Here is a 16,006-nt window from a genome sequence, read left to right as displayed (position 1 = left end):
TTTGCATCAATCAATCTGATGGAGTCGAGAGGGCCTCTCAGATTCTGTTGATGAGGGAGATCTATAGTCGTGCCCGTGCGGTTGTTGTTTGGCTGGGAGAGTCGAAAGATACTTCGCTCGCATTGCGTATATTCGCAGAAATATCTACCTTGGATAATCCCCACTGGGGTCAAGCATATGCTTCACGCCGAGCCCGCGAATCGCATGTCTACACGCATTTATTGGGGTACAGTCCTGCATTTCATCAAATTCAATGGCCAGAGCCGGGAGGACTGCACGAAGAATTATTCGGAGCAGAGGAGATGGCAAATACCAGGCAAGAGTTTGATCCTCATAAAGTGTGGCCGGTTTGTCTTATCTATCATCTTTTTCGCAAGATTTGGATGTGCGAACTGACTTGACCCCAGCCCCCTCCCATAGACTTGGGTTACTGAACGAAGAAGATCTCAATGCCTGCCTTATTGCTTTCACGCAGCACGAATACTGGCAGCGAATCTGGACTCTCCAAGAGATATTGTTGTCAGTTGACACTGCCCTTCTAGTGTGTTCTGATTATACCCTAAAGGCAGACGTGCTTTTCAAAGTGTTTAATTCGTTGAAATGGCATGTCGGAGACTGCTGTCTCGACTACGCATGTACTCATCGCATTTACGAAGCGAGCGAAAGTCTTATCAGAATGACGTCGTGCAGCATTCTCAGGTCTGATGCGGCGTGGAGAGAGGCAAATGGACACGGCTTCAAAGATAAACCTTGGTATGACAAGCCATTCGGGCTGGACCGTTTGCATACTTGGTTTGGTGGAAGGAAGGCCACGAAGTGCAGAGATCATGTAATCGGACTATTGGGACTCCTGGACCTAGATCACCAGATTACACCTAACTATTCTGGCTCCACAGAGGAGTTTTTTGTCGGCGCCACCCTGTGTTGTATTAGGACAAAGGGGTGATCTGCGAGTCCTGGAACTGGTCTCCCATACTCCCAAGATCACGCCCGGTTTATCTAGCTGGGTAATGGACTGGGCGTCGACGGAGGGACGTACGCTACGGCTTCCTCCACATCTTCGCAGTATTCAAAAGCGGCTATTTGATGCCTCAAGATCTCAGAAAGTCCAGTACTCGACTGCTTCCGACCAAAGAACCATTGTTTTGAAAGGCATGATTCTTGGCGAGATTGCTGGATTAGTTCCTCCCACTGCTGATTTACCAGAGCTTAATGACACGGAGAATCGAAGCCGTCTGATCGAGGAACGGCTCTATCTGTCGGCTTTCGATGAGCCACTCTGTGATAGGAAGCCTCTAAATCTTGATGACTTTAGCGCCGACAAGCGAGGCAAAGCGCTTCTTGACACTGCAACAACGTTGATGCAGGGAACAAGTGTTCTTTTGCTGGATTGGTACGACCGAGCCGAAGGAGAGCGCAGCTTGAACACGTTACGTTCCTGGGTGTACGAGGCACAATGGCGCCGCAACCTGCAGGAGGCAGCCGATGGGAGGCTGAGCCATGAGTGGAAGGACATTGAGGCATCTCTAAAGACAAACACCTTTTTCGTCACAACCGACAAAATGCTCGGCACCTGTGCAGCGGTGAATGCAGCTCTTGCTTGTGGGGACAGAGTTGCTGTTCTATACGGATCGGACATGCCTGTTTTGTTACGCAAGGCAAGCGGCCATACTGCTTCGAGTAGGAGCGGTTGTGATAAAGATGGGAAGGGGGTATCTGTGGGAGACCCGCTGCCATCAGAATCTTTTCAATTCCTTGGGGTTGCCTACGTCCATGGCCTGATGGATGGTGAAGCAATGAATCTTGTCGACACTGGGAGGGCTACAGTTGAACAAATCACGCTAATTTAGGTTTTACGGTTCCCAGCGTACCTGTTAGGGGATTTTCAGCGACTGGTTGACAAGAGTCGCCTTGACTTTGGAGAATATCTCAGAGCTGAGTTCACCTCTTCAAATCTTCGCAACGGGAACTTCTGCTAGTTGATCAGTATCAGTGAGAAGCTCTACCCTGCTGGACCGCAGGACTGATGTCTGGCATTTACCGATTTGAGTTCGAGTGTAATCCTAAAATCCCGGGTATGAAAGGTAGCCTAGCAAAGTTTAGGTACCTAGTTAACTACGGAGGCACCCAACATAGGTCCTTACTAGGCACGATTAGGCGTCGACCTAAGCACCAACCTCCAGGGCTGGGCGGGCCGCGGCCCCTCGGGCGAGAAGCCCCGGGCGCTTATTCATGACCCTCAGCTGAGCCCAAGTTAGAAAGGTAGATACAGACGAGTTGGTGCCTGAGTAGAGAACGTACCTCCTCGTTGAGGTAGGTGATCAGCCGGGCTCTGAGCCTCGTCTTAGATAATTGCGGGCAATTTGAAGCATCTTCGGCCACTACTTCTCACTCACTTTTCTGTCAATTGGCAAGCTCTAACCCAAGCGCCACACCTTTCAATATCACTCTGCGGGTCGTAGAGTACCATTGACCCTCAAGATATGCCAGCAAATGTTGTCTCAGCTCCCCGTTCCAAGGTAGGTCGCCATTGCTGATGTCCAAACAGACGCCCGTATCCAACCGGCGGTTTCTTCCTACGTCTGCTTCCTCTATATCGAAAGCGTCTGGCCCTCCCTCCGCACCCAAAAATCCGTTTCAGAGCTCTCGCTCAACTCAAGGACTGCCTCTCGCTCCTCCATCGTCATCCACTCCGCGCTTTCAAAGGCCATCTGGGACGCCGCATGTCAAAGATGATATCGATGTCAGCTTTGAGGAAGATCCTTATTCATCAGCTCTTCCTCGAAGCCGTTCTATGACCAAGGCTCAAGTGTTTGGTGGGCTAGAAGATGAAACCCCACAGGATCAGTCACCGTTACTTTATAGGACGACGCACGCTGGGCGCCAGAGGCCTGAAGAATCGATGCGCAAGGCGCTCGAATCTAGGCTGTACCCCTTCACACCGGTCGCTAAGAAACAAAAGGTATTTCATGTACAAAATCAGAAGCAAGAACCAATCACTATATCGTCCTCACCAGAATACGATCAAGATGAAGATCATGAGGAAGATCATATACCTCGCCTAATATCAGACTTTCCTGATCCGCAACATTTGTCAGACGATGACCTTGAGGAAGAGATTGAAGCAATTGAATCCCCCAACAAGAAAGATGTGACTATTGCATCAAGATTTATGGAAATCCCATTGGTTCCAAATACAACGGCCACCGTGGCTAAAAGTGCATTCCGTTCAATATCAAAAAGTGAAGACATTCCTCAGATTGATGTTGGGCAAACTCTGCCAGATGTATTTTCGCCGTCAAAGCGAAACGGAAAACACGACTATATCGCTAATGGCAATGCGGCGCTGGTGCGGCGGTGGGTGCTGGATATCGCCGCGCAGCAGTCGCACTCAACCCAACAAAAATGTGAGATCGAGGTCGCTGAGGCTCACCTAGACAACAGTCGTAGATTCATTGTTGCTCTAGATACAGATGGATCTGAATGGATCATTCCAGCAAAATATTCACAGTCACGAACAAGTCTGCAGTCAGGGTTGAATAGCATTCGGCCGGGGTCTAAGCTGGTTCTCAAGAGTGAGGCCACCAGGTGGAGAGTACCAATTGGACCCTCGTCATCCGAGAGAGAGATTGCAGTCGCTGCATACTGGGACGTTGTAACATGAAATCCAGATGATGAATCGCAACGCCCTCCAAACAGTCCCTCTCATGATTTTCTACAACTAGAACTTGTAGCTGCAATGCAATGAACGTTCATGAAATATCTCAATTGATCTCCAAATGAAGTTTTACCTTTGATGGTGGATTCATCAATATTAAGATCTTATTTCTTATGAATCCTGCTAGTTGATTATTTATTTATGCCCTGGGTCGATGTTGTTTAAGTCATGATGTCATCGTGCAGCCTTGGAGGACGCTTTTTGCAAGTCATGTTTTGGTATTTAAGTATTGACTACTGATCATCATCTGCGTTGAGCATTTACATTGAGAAGATACCTGAGTATTATTCTCGGCCGACTTCCCAGGTGGCACCTTCCTGTGACAACAGTGGTCGCATCTCGAACTGATGGAGAAGTGCCGAAACAGCACATGAAGCAAGATGGCTCTACCTCATCGGGAGTCATACTTCCCCTGACCCAACAATGGAGGAGGAACGCATCTCGCTCTCTCAGAAGCCTCCTTGGCACTACACATGCGTTTGCGAATTTCAAGAAGTATTTTCATACGCCTCTCACAATGCAGGTCGTACGGCACATCAAAGCTACTGCAATTGCCTTGTTTCTGTCGAATTGGAGATCGATTTTCTGGACGCTGCGATCGTTGAAGCAGCAACACTATGCCGCCTTGATCATCGTTGTCATTGCTTCGCAAACAGCTTGGCTCCTGCTTCACAATAACTCTCAAAAGCAAGAGGGACGGGTGAGGGCTAATACTGGCTCCGTGCAAGACTCCCTACTCTCACCGAGGATCTTCGAGTGTCGAACAACCCACACTCGCCTATTTCCCAAGAAACACTCATTCGCTTACTCGTATCTTCTGGTCGGGGTCCCTATAGGCTGGCGAGGCACCCTTGCGCATATCATCTCATCAGACATTCCCGTCTCAAAGAGCTCAGCTGCTTCATTTAAAGCATGGTTTTCTGTTCAAGCGGAAGACTACCTTGGGCGGGGTGGCCATAGTGACGGATTGGCGGGGAAGTTGAGAGACTATCTGACAACGCAGAATGTTTCAATAGATGACTATCCTTATGCTTACTTGGTTACTGCTCCACGGTTTCTGGGGTTCTCGTTCAATCCTGTATCCTTCTGGTATCTGTACGATGCGAACAAAGGGTTAGCAGCCATGATCCTAGAGGTCAACAACACATTTGACGAAAGGCGAATGTACTTCTTGCCTAGGCACGATTTGGCGGATGCTCAGACATCGACCCGTTTTGTGCAACAATGGGGCAAGGATTTCCATGTGTCTCCATTCAATGATCGTGAAGGTTCGTACAGCCTTTCTGCCGTTGACCCCTTTGAAAGTCACCATCAGATCGACAACAATATTGTACTCAGCTCTGAGGATGGCAAGCCGAAGGTCATCGCCCGTGTCTACTCCACAAAGCCTGGGCTCATCCCCGCAAGTATGTCAGCGTTTGATACCATTTCGTTCCTTGCTCGCTGGGGGTGGGTCGGCTTCATGACCAATCCTCGAATCTTACGGGAAGCACGCGTTTTATGGGCCAAGGGTCTGCAGGTTTTCTATCGTCCAGAGGTCATGAAAACGAGCATTAGCCGAAATCCGAGTATAGAGGAGACCTCCATTGAGCCTGTATTTGATGTCTGGCTTCAACGACTTTCCGCTCAATCGGGCACCACGATCGAATATACATCAGGGGTCAAAAACAACCCAATAAAAACGATCTGCCCAGAAAACGAAGACTTCATGAAGCGCTTTGCAGCGCAACCCGAAGCTATCGAGATCAAGATCCTCACACCAGCCTTCTACTCCGAACTAGCTAGGGATCCAGACCTACAGCAGATTTTCGAGCGACTTTGTTTTAATGCCGGGCCAGGCGAGGCTATGGCGTATGTTTCCAACCCAGAACAATTTCATCGGCTTTTGAAGATCTCTGAGTACAATACTCTACGCACGGCGGTCAGCTTTGGCGCTTGCATTATGCAGACCCTTCGGTCAGGCACATGTAGTTTCCTCGTGACATGGCTTCAAGGTAAGCGCGGGCTTACCTCTGTACATCCAGGTGCCTCGACAATCAAACAATGTTCAAGCCTCGACGAGTACATCGAAACTATGCCCGATCCACAGCAAGTCATCGACTATGAGAAAGCGTGCCTCAAGATCTTACTCGCAGACAGATTTGCATTGGGCTTCACCCCACTCCTGAAGTTCTACATGCAATTTGCTTGGCTGGTCTCCTTCTTGCTTGCGATATCTCATGTCAATCAATGGTTGCATGGAAGTCGAGGATACGAAATTCGTGATATATTTAGCTTCGGAATAAAAACTCTTGCAATGCTGGTAATGGGATAGTTAGCGCCAAACATTAGAATCTCACCCTTGCAAGAGAGGAGGGGAGACAAACATAGACGGCTACATGGTCCAGGGGATTGAAGATCATACATTGACATGCTAGAAGTGTCCAGAATCTCACATCAACTTAGTTTCAATCATGATGGAGTTATGAATACGAGGCTAGACAAGATTTTCAAAATTGCGTCCAAGCTGCAATCTGCGCTCAACATTCGGTGTTTGTTCTTCACCAATACTCCACCGCCCGATTCGCTGGTTATACAATAGATGTGAACTTTGTCACTCATTTGCTGGCATATGCGCACGATCCCAAGTCAAGTTTCTTTGGCTCAGCAGAGGGCGAGATATCGAAGTCGAAAATATCCATTGGAAGGCCGATCGTGGTGCAAGCATTAGGGATCTAAAATGCCGTAAGAAGAAGTCATCAGCCACCCAGCACGTCACACTCCAGACCGACATAAGAAAGATAGACCGCGGCAAGAGAAAAAGACAGAAAGAGAAAAAAATAAACTCACGTCCACAATCCCCGCAATGTGCCCCTCGATCGGAATACAACTCAACATCAGATAGACCTGGTAGTCACTATAGCCGAAGCGCTTGAGGTACTCGATGACGCGCAGACAGGTCTGGCGGTACGCGACGGTGGCGTCCATGTAGTGCTGCTTGCCGTGCTCGTCGACGCTGAAGCCCTCGAAGTAGATCATGCGGCCCGGGCTGAACTGCGGCTGCACGGGGCCCGGGATGTAGATGGGCGATTTGCCGCCGACCATCCCCAGCTTCGCCTGTCCGTCCTTGATCACCTGGAATTTGATGGTGATGACGCCCGCGATCTCGATCGCGCCGCAGAAGGAGATTTCGCCGTCGCCCTCTGTAGTGTAGGTCAGTTGGGGTTGCCCATAGGAAGAGGCTGTTCGGTGTGGAGAATGTGTTGAACGGTGCCTAGGGCATGGGGCAAAGGGGAGGGAAGGAAAAGGCTTACGAGAGAAATGCAAGTCGCCGACGGAGAATTTCGCGCCCTTGACGTGGACGGGTAGGTAGACTTTGCTGCCGCGGGACAGGTTCTTGATGTCACAGTTCCCGCCGTGTTCCGGACGACCTGGGATCGTCCTGGCGCCCTCTTTCCCGACTTTGGTTTTGACTTCCTCGTCGGCGGATCCGGCGTGGACGTTCTGTGGCTGTGGGGGCTGGGCGACCACGCGGGAGAGCGAGGTGGTCGAAATCAATTCCGCTTCTCGCTTGTTCCACTCCGCGAGGATTTCTGGCGATGGCGCGCATCCCAATATTCCTGGGTGGATGAGGCCGGCGAAACGGACGCCCGGGATGTGGCGTGAAGAACAGAAGATGCCTTCGAAATCCCAGATTGCTTTGGCTCTGTGAATGTATCAAGAGGAATTCGTCAACGGGTTCAATAGGAAGGCGTGACGATTGTGTTTCAAAATCGGCAGAGGACAGGAGAAGAATGCTTACGGTTCAGGGTAGATCTCATCCAAAAAGCCGCCTCCGTTCTCCTTGGAGAAGATGCCCGTGAAGCCCCAGGGATGATCTTGAAAAGGTTGGACGTCCTGGATTTCGACGAGGAGAACGTCACCCGGCTCAGCTGTCTCGATCTCGAAAGGACCTGAGAGATAGTGAATTTTGGTCAAGTCCACGTTCTTGACATCGTCGGCACTATCGTCGTTCTTGATTTGCCCTCCTGTCCAATCAAGACACTCAATCTTGACAGTCTCCCCGTTCTTGATGGTTCCGCAGAATGGTACTTGATATGGGGGTTAGTAAAGGGTAATATGCGGGAAGCATTTCATGTAACAATACCGTCGGGATGCCATCTATTCTGTACACTACTTAGTAGGTCCCAACCGCTTTATGTGGTTGACTTACATGAAGTTGTGGTTGATCGGCTGCTGGCTTATCAAGGTCGACTTTCAATGCTGTTCGGATTGGTCCAGGCATGATTTTGAGATATATCACTCGTCTTGTTCTTGAGGAGGCAGTAATGGAGATGAATCACTTTGCTGGATGTTGAAGAAACACCCTTTTTGTGAGAAGACACCTCGACATCTTACACACAAAAGACTCCCTTCGCGAGCCAGATGTTTATTTCTTTTGCGGGGCAAAGCTACCCATACCCCTCATGTAGATAGGTCACCTTACTGGGAAGCTGAAGGTTATCCGTCATTGATTCGGCAGACTCCAATGCAGGCCATGTTGGCATTTGATAAGGCTCCTCATGGTGCATCCAATGATAGCTTTAATCACGGTTCTGCTTAAGCCAGATATGGCAGCTATGTCTGCTGGACGAACGGACATGCGTTTCCCCACCGTTGTTGGACATGTTTGCAGGTTACGTACAAGGTATACGAGGTAGAGTTTGTTGGTTACCAGATCAAGATTGATGGTTATCGCAGAAGGCGGGCTTCTCCTTGATTGCTCAACTCCTCTTCTGGGCATTGAATGGCGGTTGCTGACGTCAATCCTATGGAGATAGTTGTTGGAGAACCGATCTATATTTGATGATACTGTTGCACAGCTGCAGGATGAAAGTCTCAGTAGCGCAATCTATATGTATATAAGTCTCGATGGGTCGAGATACTAGGTGGTGGGTTCCTGGGATGGTGATGGGGCTTGGGAGCTTTCCCGAGTACTACTCGAGGAGATCTTCTTTGGCGGGTTTGTGTCCATCTGAAGCGTGACCTGAATTCCTTAGTATTGGAGTACTCACCTGAGGAAGCAGAGAGGGAGTTTGCTCTCCATGAACATACTGGTCCATCGTTCACAAGACTAACTTGCATCATAGCTTGAAAAACACCATCCTTCACCCTCTCGGGAAGATACTGTGCGCGAATGGAAGCGAGAAAATGGTCATATAGTTCCTTTGCAACCTCTGGCTTGGCTGCTCCATGGAAGTCTGGCTTGTTACCTTTCTTTGTCGAGGCATACAAGGTGAACTGCGAGACACACAGGATTTCACCCTCGATATCTCGCACGCTTTTCTTCCAGTTCAATTCGTTGTCATCTGGCCACAACTTCATCTTGAGAACTTTGGAAGCCATAGATTCAACGTCTTTCTTCGAGTCATCGGGTCCAATGGCCGCGAGCACGAGAATACCTTTGCCAATGGTAGAGACAACCTGTTCATTGACAGAGACAGAGCTTGAAAACACCCTTTGAAGAACTGCCTTCATCTCAGAAACCACGTCTGTCACACAACCGATTCAAACTTCCAAACAAAGCCCGAACGAAAAGGCCCCAACTTTCAGATGATGAGACTTGTTTGGGGGGGGCGCCCACCACTCAGCCTCAATCACAATTGCGGGTAGATGTAGAAATGGACAAAGTCTGGTAGGCTTCAGTTGGTTGCCCAGAAGAGACTGAGGGAAGAACAACGGATCTGCGAGCTGCCGACACTGTGACGCGTTACGAGAATTGAGTGCATCTGATGATTGAAACCTCGCTTAAGATAATTTCCTACACGACGCGTGTCGAAATTGGGATGCGCGTGAAATACGAGAAGAGGGCGACATTAGTATGCCAAGCATTTTAATTAGGTACTAGTCCCAATGGAGACGGACCTGCACCCCAGCCGCCAGCACTCAATGTTCGCCCATGTGAGAGCTGAACTAGTGGCGGGAAGGCCAAGTGTAAGTCTCTTAGGCTCTTTTACCACGCAGACAGGCGCGCGGCAGTCTCCCTGAGGGCTGAACAGACGGATTCTATCTGCGATACCACTGCTGTTGCAAACACACCCAATTGCCTAGACCTCGCTTCCTACTCCCAAATCACCTCACCTTTTCCCTCACAATACCTCAAACACCTCTCACGACACCACTTCATGACACACAACCATGGCTTCGCGGAAGACGCAGCAAGAAATCGACAAGACCTTCAAGAAAGTCGACGAAGGCATTCAGGCTTTCGAAGGCATCTACGAGAAGATTTATTCATCACAAAATGCCGCTCAGAAGGACAAACTGGAAGATAACTTGAAGAAAGAGATCAAAAAGTTGCAGAGATCGCGCGATCAGATAAAAACATGGGCCGCAGGCAATGAAATCAAGGACAAATCCGCACTGCTGGAACAGCGGAAGAGGATAGAGAAAGTATGACCACTGCGGCATTTCCAAACACCATGTTAGAGACTGACCATGATGCCTTTAGTGTATGGAAATCTTCAAGGCCGTGGAGAAAGAGATGAAGACAAAGGCATTCTCCAAAGAAGGTTTGTCGCAGAGCATCAAACAAGATCCCAAAGAGAAGGAGCGTGATGAATTATGCGACTTCCTATCTGACCAGCTTGATGAGATCACAAGAATCTTGATCGAAGAACTTGAGCCTGAAGCTAGTTCATTACAGGCGCAACTCAGAAAGAAGCAGAAGGACAACAGCAAGGCGGACCGCTTAGCCGAAATCGAGAACTTCACCGAGACGTACAAATGGCACGAATCGCGACTCCAACTCTTACTCCGATCTCTACAGAATGGAAATGTGGAGAATGACATGGTGTCTGCAATCAGATCTGAAATAGAGGAGGTGGTGAGGGATGGACGAGAGCCGGATTTTGAAGCCGACGCCTACGAAGGCATCTACGACGATTGTAACCTGGACAGTGAGGAGGCGCAGTTTGGGCTGAACAATGAAAACGATCGTATTTCCTCCCAAGATACACAGTCGATACAAGAAGACTACGAACCAGACGCTGTCGTTCTGAAAAAGACAAAGTCCGAGCATCCACCGGCACGAAGACCTTCGACACAACTCAAATCGCCTCTACCTGCTTTGGCAACGCTGAATCCCATGCTCCCTCCGCAATCAATACCCAAAGACCCGACCATGAAACCTGCGCCGATACCCAACCGACCACCAGGTGAAATTCTGAAATATGCATCTGCCGCCGCCGCTGCGGCCGCAAGTGACAAAAGTGGGGTTGGTATTGCTCCTTTGCCGGCTCCAGTGGGAGTGACGCCTGCTGCGCCTTCTCATGCACTACCAGCACCAGTTAGAACATCGGCTACCGCTTCTCCAGCTTCCAGTCCAGCGCAACCCGTGGTCGAGACAGCCTCACCTGATTCACCTCCCGCACTTGGCATGGACGGGCCTGGTTCCCAAGAACATCTGAGCCACTCTAAATCTCCCACGCTAAGTTCTGGCAGTGCTCCAGCTGCGAGTGTGCCTAACAGTATTCCGCCAACGCCAGCGATGGAGATTTCGGAAGCGATCCAGGAACCTGTCATTGCAGACGAGCTACCGACAACCAACGGAGATGGACACGATGATCATTCAGCAGTTGAATCGATATATCACCTTCCTCCCGGCCTGCAAGACCTCCTTGACTCGTTCGAGACCACCAAGAGCCGAGCTACACAGCCACCTTCACAGCTGGCACGATTGCTCCAAGCCTCCCAAGAGACCTGTCCGGAACCATCCGATGGAGATCGACCTCAGCATTATCGCCCTTCGTACAAGTACAATACGCCGTCGCATTACCCTCAAGATGTACTGCCGATATTTGATGATCCGGCATTGTACGATACGCAGAGACTGGAAACGGATACCTTGTTCTACATATTCTACTACCGCCAAAACACCTATCAGCAGTGGTTGGCCGCGAGAGCACTCAAGCAGCAAAGCTGGCGATTCCACAAGCAGTATCAAACATGGTTTCAGCGGCACGAGGAGCCCAAGCAGATTACGGAAGAGTATGAGCAAGGAACGTATCGCTTCTTTGACTATGAAAGCACATGGTGAGGACATCCTTGACCCCTGCAATTGTTCGCTTAAATCTCTAACATGATCTAGGATGAATCGTCGAAAAGCCGACTTCAAGTTTGTGTATAAATTCCTCGAGGATGATTTGTAGAACACTTTAGCAGCCTCATTTGACCGAGTGTCGGCCCGCGTCATGTTGCTGCAGTGTTATGGCCACCGTTCAGAGTGCAACAGAGCTCCATTCTCACTTCTAAGCCACGCCTCCAACCGTGCTGTGTACTTGTAACTGGGGGTAGCTTTTTCCTAATGCAATTGATTGGGCAAGGCTCGCTGGTAACCGCTCGAGTGCAACGTGAAATCGGAAATTCGCTTCCATCATCCTAAACCGAGAAAAGGGAGCCTAACTTCGCCTCACTTTGATGCCGAAAAGGTACTGTTAGCATCACCACTGGATTCTAGTAGTCTTAAATCAATGGAAAGAATGACCAGACTTCCGAGGGGCTGTGAACCTGGAGAGCTGGGAAAAGTAGTTCGAGAAGGCAACCCAGCTAACCGGATCTGACCTAGTTCAACTTGCAGCCCGACCACATCCAGAGCTCGGCGCTGAGCAGAGCCTCTTCTTCTGCAAGGTTACTGCATCCAGACCAACCTAGGTACGGAGTGGTTAGGCTGACTCTTGCAGAGGCCACTGACAGCCTGAGGACTGCCACCCTCAGCCTCCGCCATGTTCAAGTTCCTCGTCCTTCCCCTTCGCTAGCATTGTCTAGCAGCTCTTTACCGTGAGTTGCACATTCACGTCGAACTCGAAAACAAGAGTGACCTTCACGTCTGATCCACTCCGTCAGGCAACCTTGCAGGACACTGCTGCTGATCCGCAACTTGTTTTCATAGCCTAACTGGAAGATTTGTCCTGAAGGTTGCGTTCAACCATCAGGATCCTGCTGATGTAGCACACATGCCAACCTAGGGGAGGTTTCTGATGGCCTGTTGTTACCCGATACGAGACTTTGAAGCTAGGTACTTGTACTCCAGAATTTTGCCCAACCATACCGGCTCCATATCACGGTAAGTAATAGAGTCCGCTGTTTGTGAGCTGCGAGAGTTCCCCGGCCACTCGGCATCCAGCCGCTGCCTCGAGGGGATTGCAGTCTGTGACGTCCCCATGGGAAAATTGTCACAGTCCACATCGACAATTGTTTGCTCTCAGACATACTTTCCTCGGATGCCAACTCCGGAGAGGACACTCATGACAACGGGTAACAACACATCGAAGGCAGCGAATCACGTAGATATCGACGTCGAGGCAATATACGCCTTTCAGGGAAGTGGGCGGGTATGCCTCACGTTATAAGTAAGCCTCGTCGTAAGGCTATTTATCTTGATTGGCTTCTCGTTGAGCCATCTGGGTTGCAGTGCCACAACCACGGCAGTCCGAGTTCGAGCTCATGGAACACTATGCTTGAACCAAGCCTCGAAGGGCGGCTCGATACGTTGCGGAAGTGTTGGTTTTGTCTCCTACTAGTACAGATCTCTCTCATCCCTCCTAGCCGAATGCTGGGCATGATTCGACCGTGACAGCTGCATGGTGCTTTTTAGCCTTCCCACCCGGTCTGCAATCTGATAGGCCAACGAGGACTTAAGAGTTCCCATTTACACCCAGGATATCCCGCCTTCTACTCAACCGAATCACTTGACGAGTGATGCGACATAGCCTCTATCCTCAATTCGATTTTGCTGCCTTACCCTCAGACAGACCTGGGAACCTGGCCAGATATTTGATGTAGCGTTCGTCTCAGATTATTCGGCACTCAACCTACAAGGCTGAGAAACCCTTTTGCTCAGTACATGCCAGTGTCGTGTTATCACGAGCCAACACAGCTTCATCGAGTCGAGTTCTATCAGCCCGAGCCTAGTCATCAACCCAGATAGCAATGACTATGTCGTGGTCACATCCAGGTTTTCATTTTCACCACTTCTCCATTGAGGACGAGGTATATGAAGCACCACCTTATACCATGTCGCTCTCTTCCCTCACCGTCCCGATCTCAGCAGCTGCAAGTATGAATTTGCAACAGCATGCGACAGCTTATCGCAATGACTATACACCTAGATATCAACCACTTCCCTTCGTTCAACCATATCCCCATCAACAGTACAATGCTTTCGATTCCTATAATACTTGCAGTACTTCTCCCACCACCTCAAGAGGGCGCAGCGGTAGTGGAGATACCGCGAGCTATATTACCACCAGCACTGTTTCACTGCCAACGCCTCCCCAAGAGGAAGCTTACCTCAGTGGAGTGAGCAGCCACTACCAGATTCAAAGTAGTCAACAGCTATGCCCTTCTTCGCTCAGCCCAACTGAACAATATACAGCAAGGAAAATTGTGGTTCAAAATAACGGAGAAGCAATAGCAAAGGCTCCGAGCCCTGCAGTCAGTCCAAGTTTTCTATCAACTGAAGGCAGCCCTTCAGTTGATAATGACAAGTGAGGCTTCCATTCTTTCTTTCTTCTGACTCACATTCCTCACGCAAAATTTGGCATATACCAGTTACCTGATTTCTCTCACGTCCATCGGTGGTTACTCGCATATCAATGAGCTGTTCAAGGACGTCTTCTAATGCGATGGCAGGAAACTGACAAAAAGCGCGAAGGACAGCATGTATTGTCCTCACCCCGACTGCAAAAACGAGGATGGGGTTGCACAAAAACGTTTCAGCCGCAAGGCGGATGTTAGTCGGCATTACAATTCTCAGCACAATCCGCAACATATTGATTGTCCTAGACCAAGGTGCATAAGAAAAGGCAAACAAGGTTTTACGAGGAGGGACCACCTTGTCGAGCATCTCAGAGGGTTCCATCTCGAAGCCATTCCAAAAAGAGAGATTAGCGTCAAAGTCCAGCCAAATGACGACTATGAGGATCATCCACATTTGCAACATGCCACAGAGGATGCCTATCGTGCTGACTCGTCCAATCTTGCTGATCCAAAACATGAAAAGACTTTCTCCATAAAGGAGCAATTCTTCGCAATGGGCGAAGTCCTAAATGGAAGGGTCCCCAGTCTCGTACAAGAGTCTCCATATTCCCAAATATATAGCAAAAAGTCCAAGGTCGCTGCACGGCGGCAGACCCGTCGAGACCAATTTTATCCCTATCCTAAGGTTGAGGATGTTATCAACAGCTCCCAAAGCAACAAAAGAACACCACCGCGCCAGGGACATGGGAAGCCGGGCACGGTGATCACATCGCACGAACATCTACACCAGCCCGTCAAACAAGAAGACCACTCGGGCTTCAATGGTGCTCACGATTTCTCCTCACAGCCGTACACTTCAAACACTTCACCTTTCCAAAGCCAGTATTCTCCGATGGCAGCCTAGCCTGCTTGGGAAGTTGAATATCTGATTCCACCAGGCAAAGCGTTGAAAACTTACCGACGGGCCTTCAACCTTTCTGATTGAGTTCGGTAATGAAATGAATGACCCAATTCAGTCGACTACGGTATCCCCTGCCTGATATCCCTTTTTGCTTTTTCTCTTGTTACTCGGAGTCGGCATCAGAGCTTAATCATTCGGCGCTCATGGCAACACTCAATCAGGCTGAGAGGTCCTCTCGTCAAGGCAGGACAGCAGGAAATCATCGGCAGATGAAGTCTCCGCACACTCGCTCACGGCCTCGGGTTACTTTCACGGCGCAAGCAATTTCTCATCCTTTTTTTTTGGCACGGCCTGCAACCAGATGAAACGGACTTCGATAGACACGATTTATGATTTCGTGTCTGGTCATGGATTGCAATGACTTTTGACATCCCTGGCAGACATTTTGATATACCCCGGATTCACGACCCCTGATTTATTATTTTATGATGCTTGTTGAGAGGAATGACGTGATATGACATGATTTTCTTGAGGTTTCTTATGATACTCGAAAGGTATTTAGTACTTTCTTCTTCGTAGTCAGATACTTTCCGACAATTTAATGAAATTTACATGAAACTTAAGTGCCATCACATGGACATGTTAGCCGGGGAACGATACTTCGGAGGAAGCCAGTGTCCAGATCCAAGACACATAGACCTCAACCATGGCCCTTTCGACTTGTCAGGTAAGACCTCGTACCTGTTTGCCAATGTAGTGAAGTAGGCCCGACGGTGACTGCGAAGTCCCGATCTGTGTGCCCCAAAAAGAACAACTTCCTCCCCCAGACAAATCGACCAATTGACAAAAACAATATCAAGGAGTATCCTCCCGAACCGGGTCAGATGCCA

The 16,006-nt window shown here is 49.4% G+C and overlaps 7 protein-coding genes across 7 annotated transcripts; 5 read left to right on the top strand and 2 right to left on the bottom strand.

The window, feature by feature from the left end:
- Positions 1-676: 676 nt before the first annotated feature.
- On the top strand, positions 677-1,850 carry LTR84_011503 (uncharacterized protein; the record flags this gene model as incomplete). Its single annotated transcript, XM_064855032.1, has 2 exons — positions 677-684; positions 941-1,850. 2 exons carry the CDS (start codon positions 677-679, stop codon positions 1,848-1,850), a joined length of 918 nt encoding a protein of 305 aa, XP_064708621.1.
- Positions 1,851-2,483: 633 nt separating this feature from the next.
- On the top strand, positions 2,484-3,664 carry LTR84_011502 (uncharacterized protein; the record flags this gene model as incomplete). The annotated part of the gene is made up of 2 exons (XM_064855031.1): positions 2,484-2,519; positions 2,549-3,664. 2 exons carry the CDS (start codon positions 2,484-2,486, stop codon positions 3,662-3,664), a joined length of 1,152 nt encoding a protein of 383 aa, XP_064708620.1.
- Positions 3,665-4,235: 571 nt separating this feature from the next.
- Positions 4,236-6,032, top strand: LTR84_011501 (uncharacterized protein; the record flags this gene model as incomplete). The annotated part of the gene is made up of 1 exon (XM_064855030.1): positions 4,236-6,032. The coding sequence occupies one exon, from the start codon at positions 4,236-4,238 to the stop codon at positions 6,030-6,032; it is 1,797 nt and encodes a 598-aa protein (XP_064708619.1).
- Positions 6,033-6,315: 283 nt separating this feature from the next.
- Positions 6,316-7,982, bottom strand: LTR84_011500 (uncharacterized protein; the record flags this gene model as incomplete). Its single annotated transcript, XM_064855029.1, has 6 exons — positions 6,316-6,432; positions 6,548-6,900; positions 7,012-7,403; positions 7,500-7,788; positions 7,845-7,863; positions 7,911-7,982. The coding sequence occupies 6 exons, from the start codon at positions 7,980-7,982 to the stop codon at positions 6,316-6,318; spliced, it is 1,242 nt and encodes a 413-aa protein (XP_064708618.1).
- A 691-nt stretch (positions 7,983-8,673) lies between these two features.
- Positions 8,674-9,214, bottom strand: LTR84_011499 (uncharacterized protein; the record flags this gene model as incomplete). Its single annotated transcript, XM_064855028.1, has 2 exons — positions 8,674-8,723; positions 8,752-9,214. The coding sequence occupies 2 exons, from the start codon at positions 9,212-9,214 to the stop codon at positions 8,674-8,676; spliced, it is 513 nt and encodes a 170-aa protein (XP_064708617.1).
- A 660-nt stretch (positions 9,215-9,874) lies between these two features.
- On the top strand, positions 9,875-11,886 carry LTR84_011498 (uncharacterized protein; the record flags this gene model as incomplete). Its single annotated transcript, XM_064855027.1, has 3 exons — positions 9,875-10,129; positions 10,188-11,770; positions 11,826-11,886. The coding sequence occupies 3 exons, from the start codon at positions 9,875-9,877 to the stop codon at positions 11,884-11,886; spliced, it is 1,899 nt and encodes a 632-aa protein (XP_064708616.1).
- Positions 11,887-13,750: 1,864 nt separating this feature from the next.
- LTR84_011497 (uncharacterized protein) lies at positions 13,751-15,119 on the top strand (the record flags this gene model as incomplete). Its single annotated transcript, XM_064855026.1, has 2 exons — positions 13,751-14,223; positions 14,369-15,119. 2 exons carry the CDS (start codon positions 13,751-13,753, stop codon positions 15,117-15,119), a joined length of 1,224 nt encoding a protein of 407 aa, XP_064708615.1.
- Between the last annotated feature and the right edge of the window lie 887 nt (positions 15,120-16,006).

The sequence above is a fragment of the Exophiala bonariae genome, assembly GCF_035927105.1.
Source record: "Exophiala bonariae strain CCFEE 5792 chromosome Unknown scaffold_6, whole genome shotgun sequence".
Classification (NCBI taxonomy): Eukaryota; Fungi; Ascomycota; class Eurotiomycetes; order Chaetothyriales; family Herpotrichiellaceae; genus Exophiala; species Exophiala bonariae.
The sequence above is the reverse complement of the archived record's forward strand: the minus strand, read 5'-3'. Positions and strand labels throughout refer to the sequence as shown.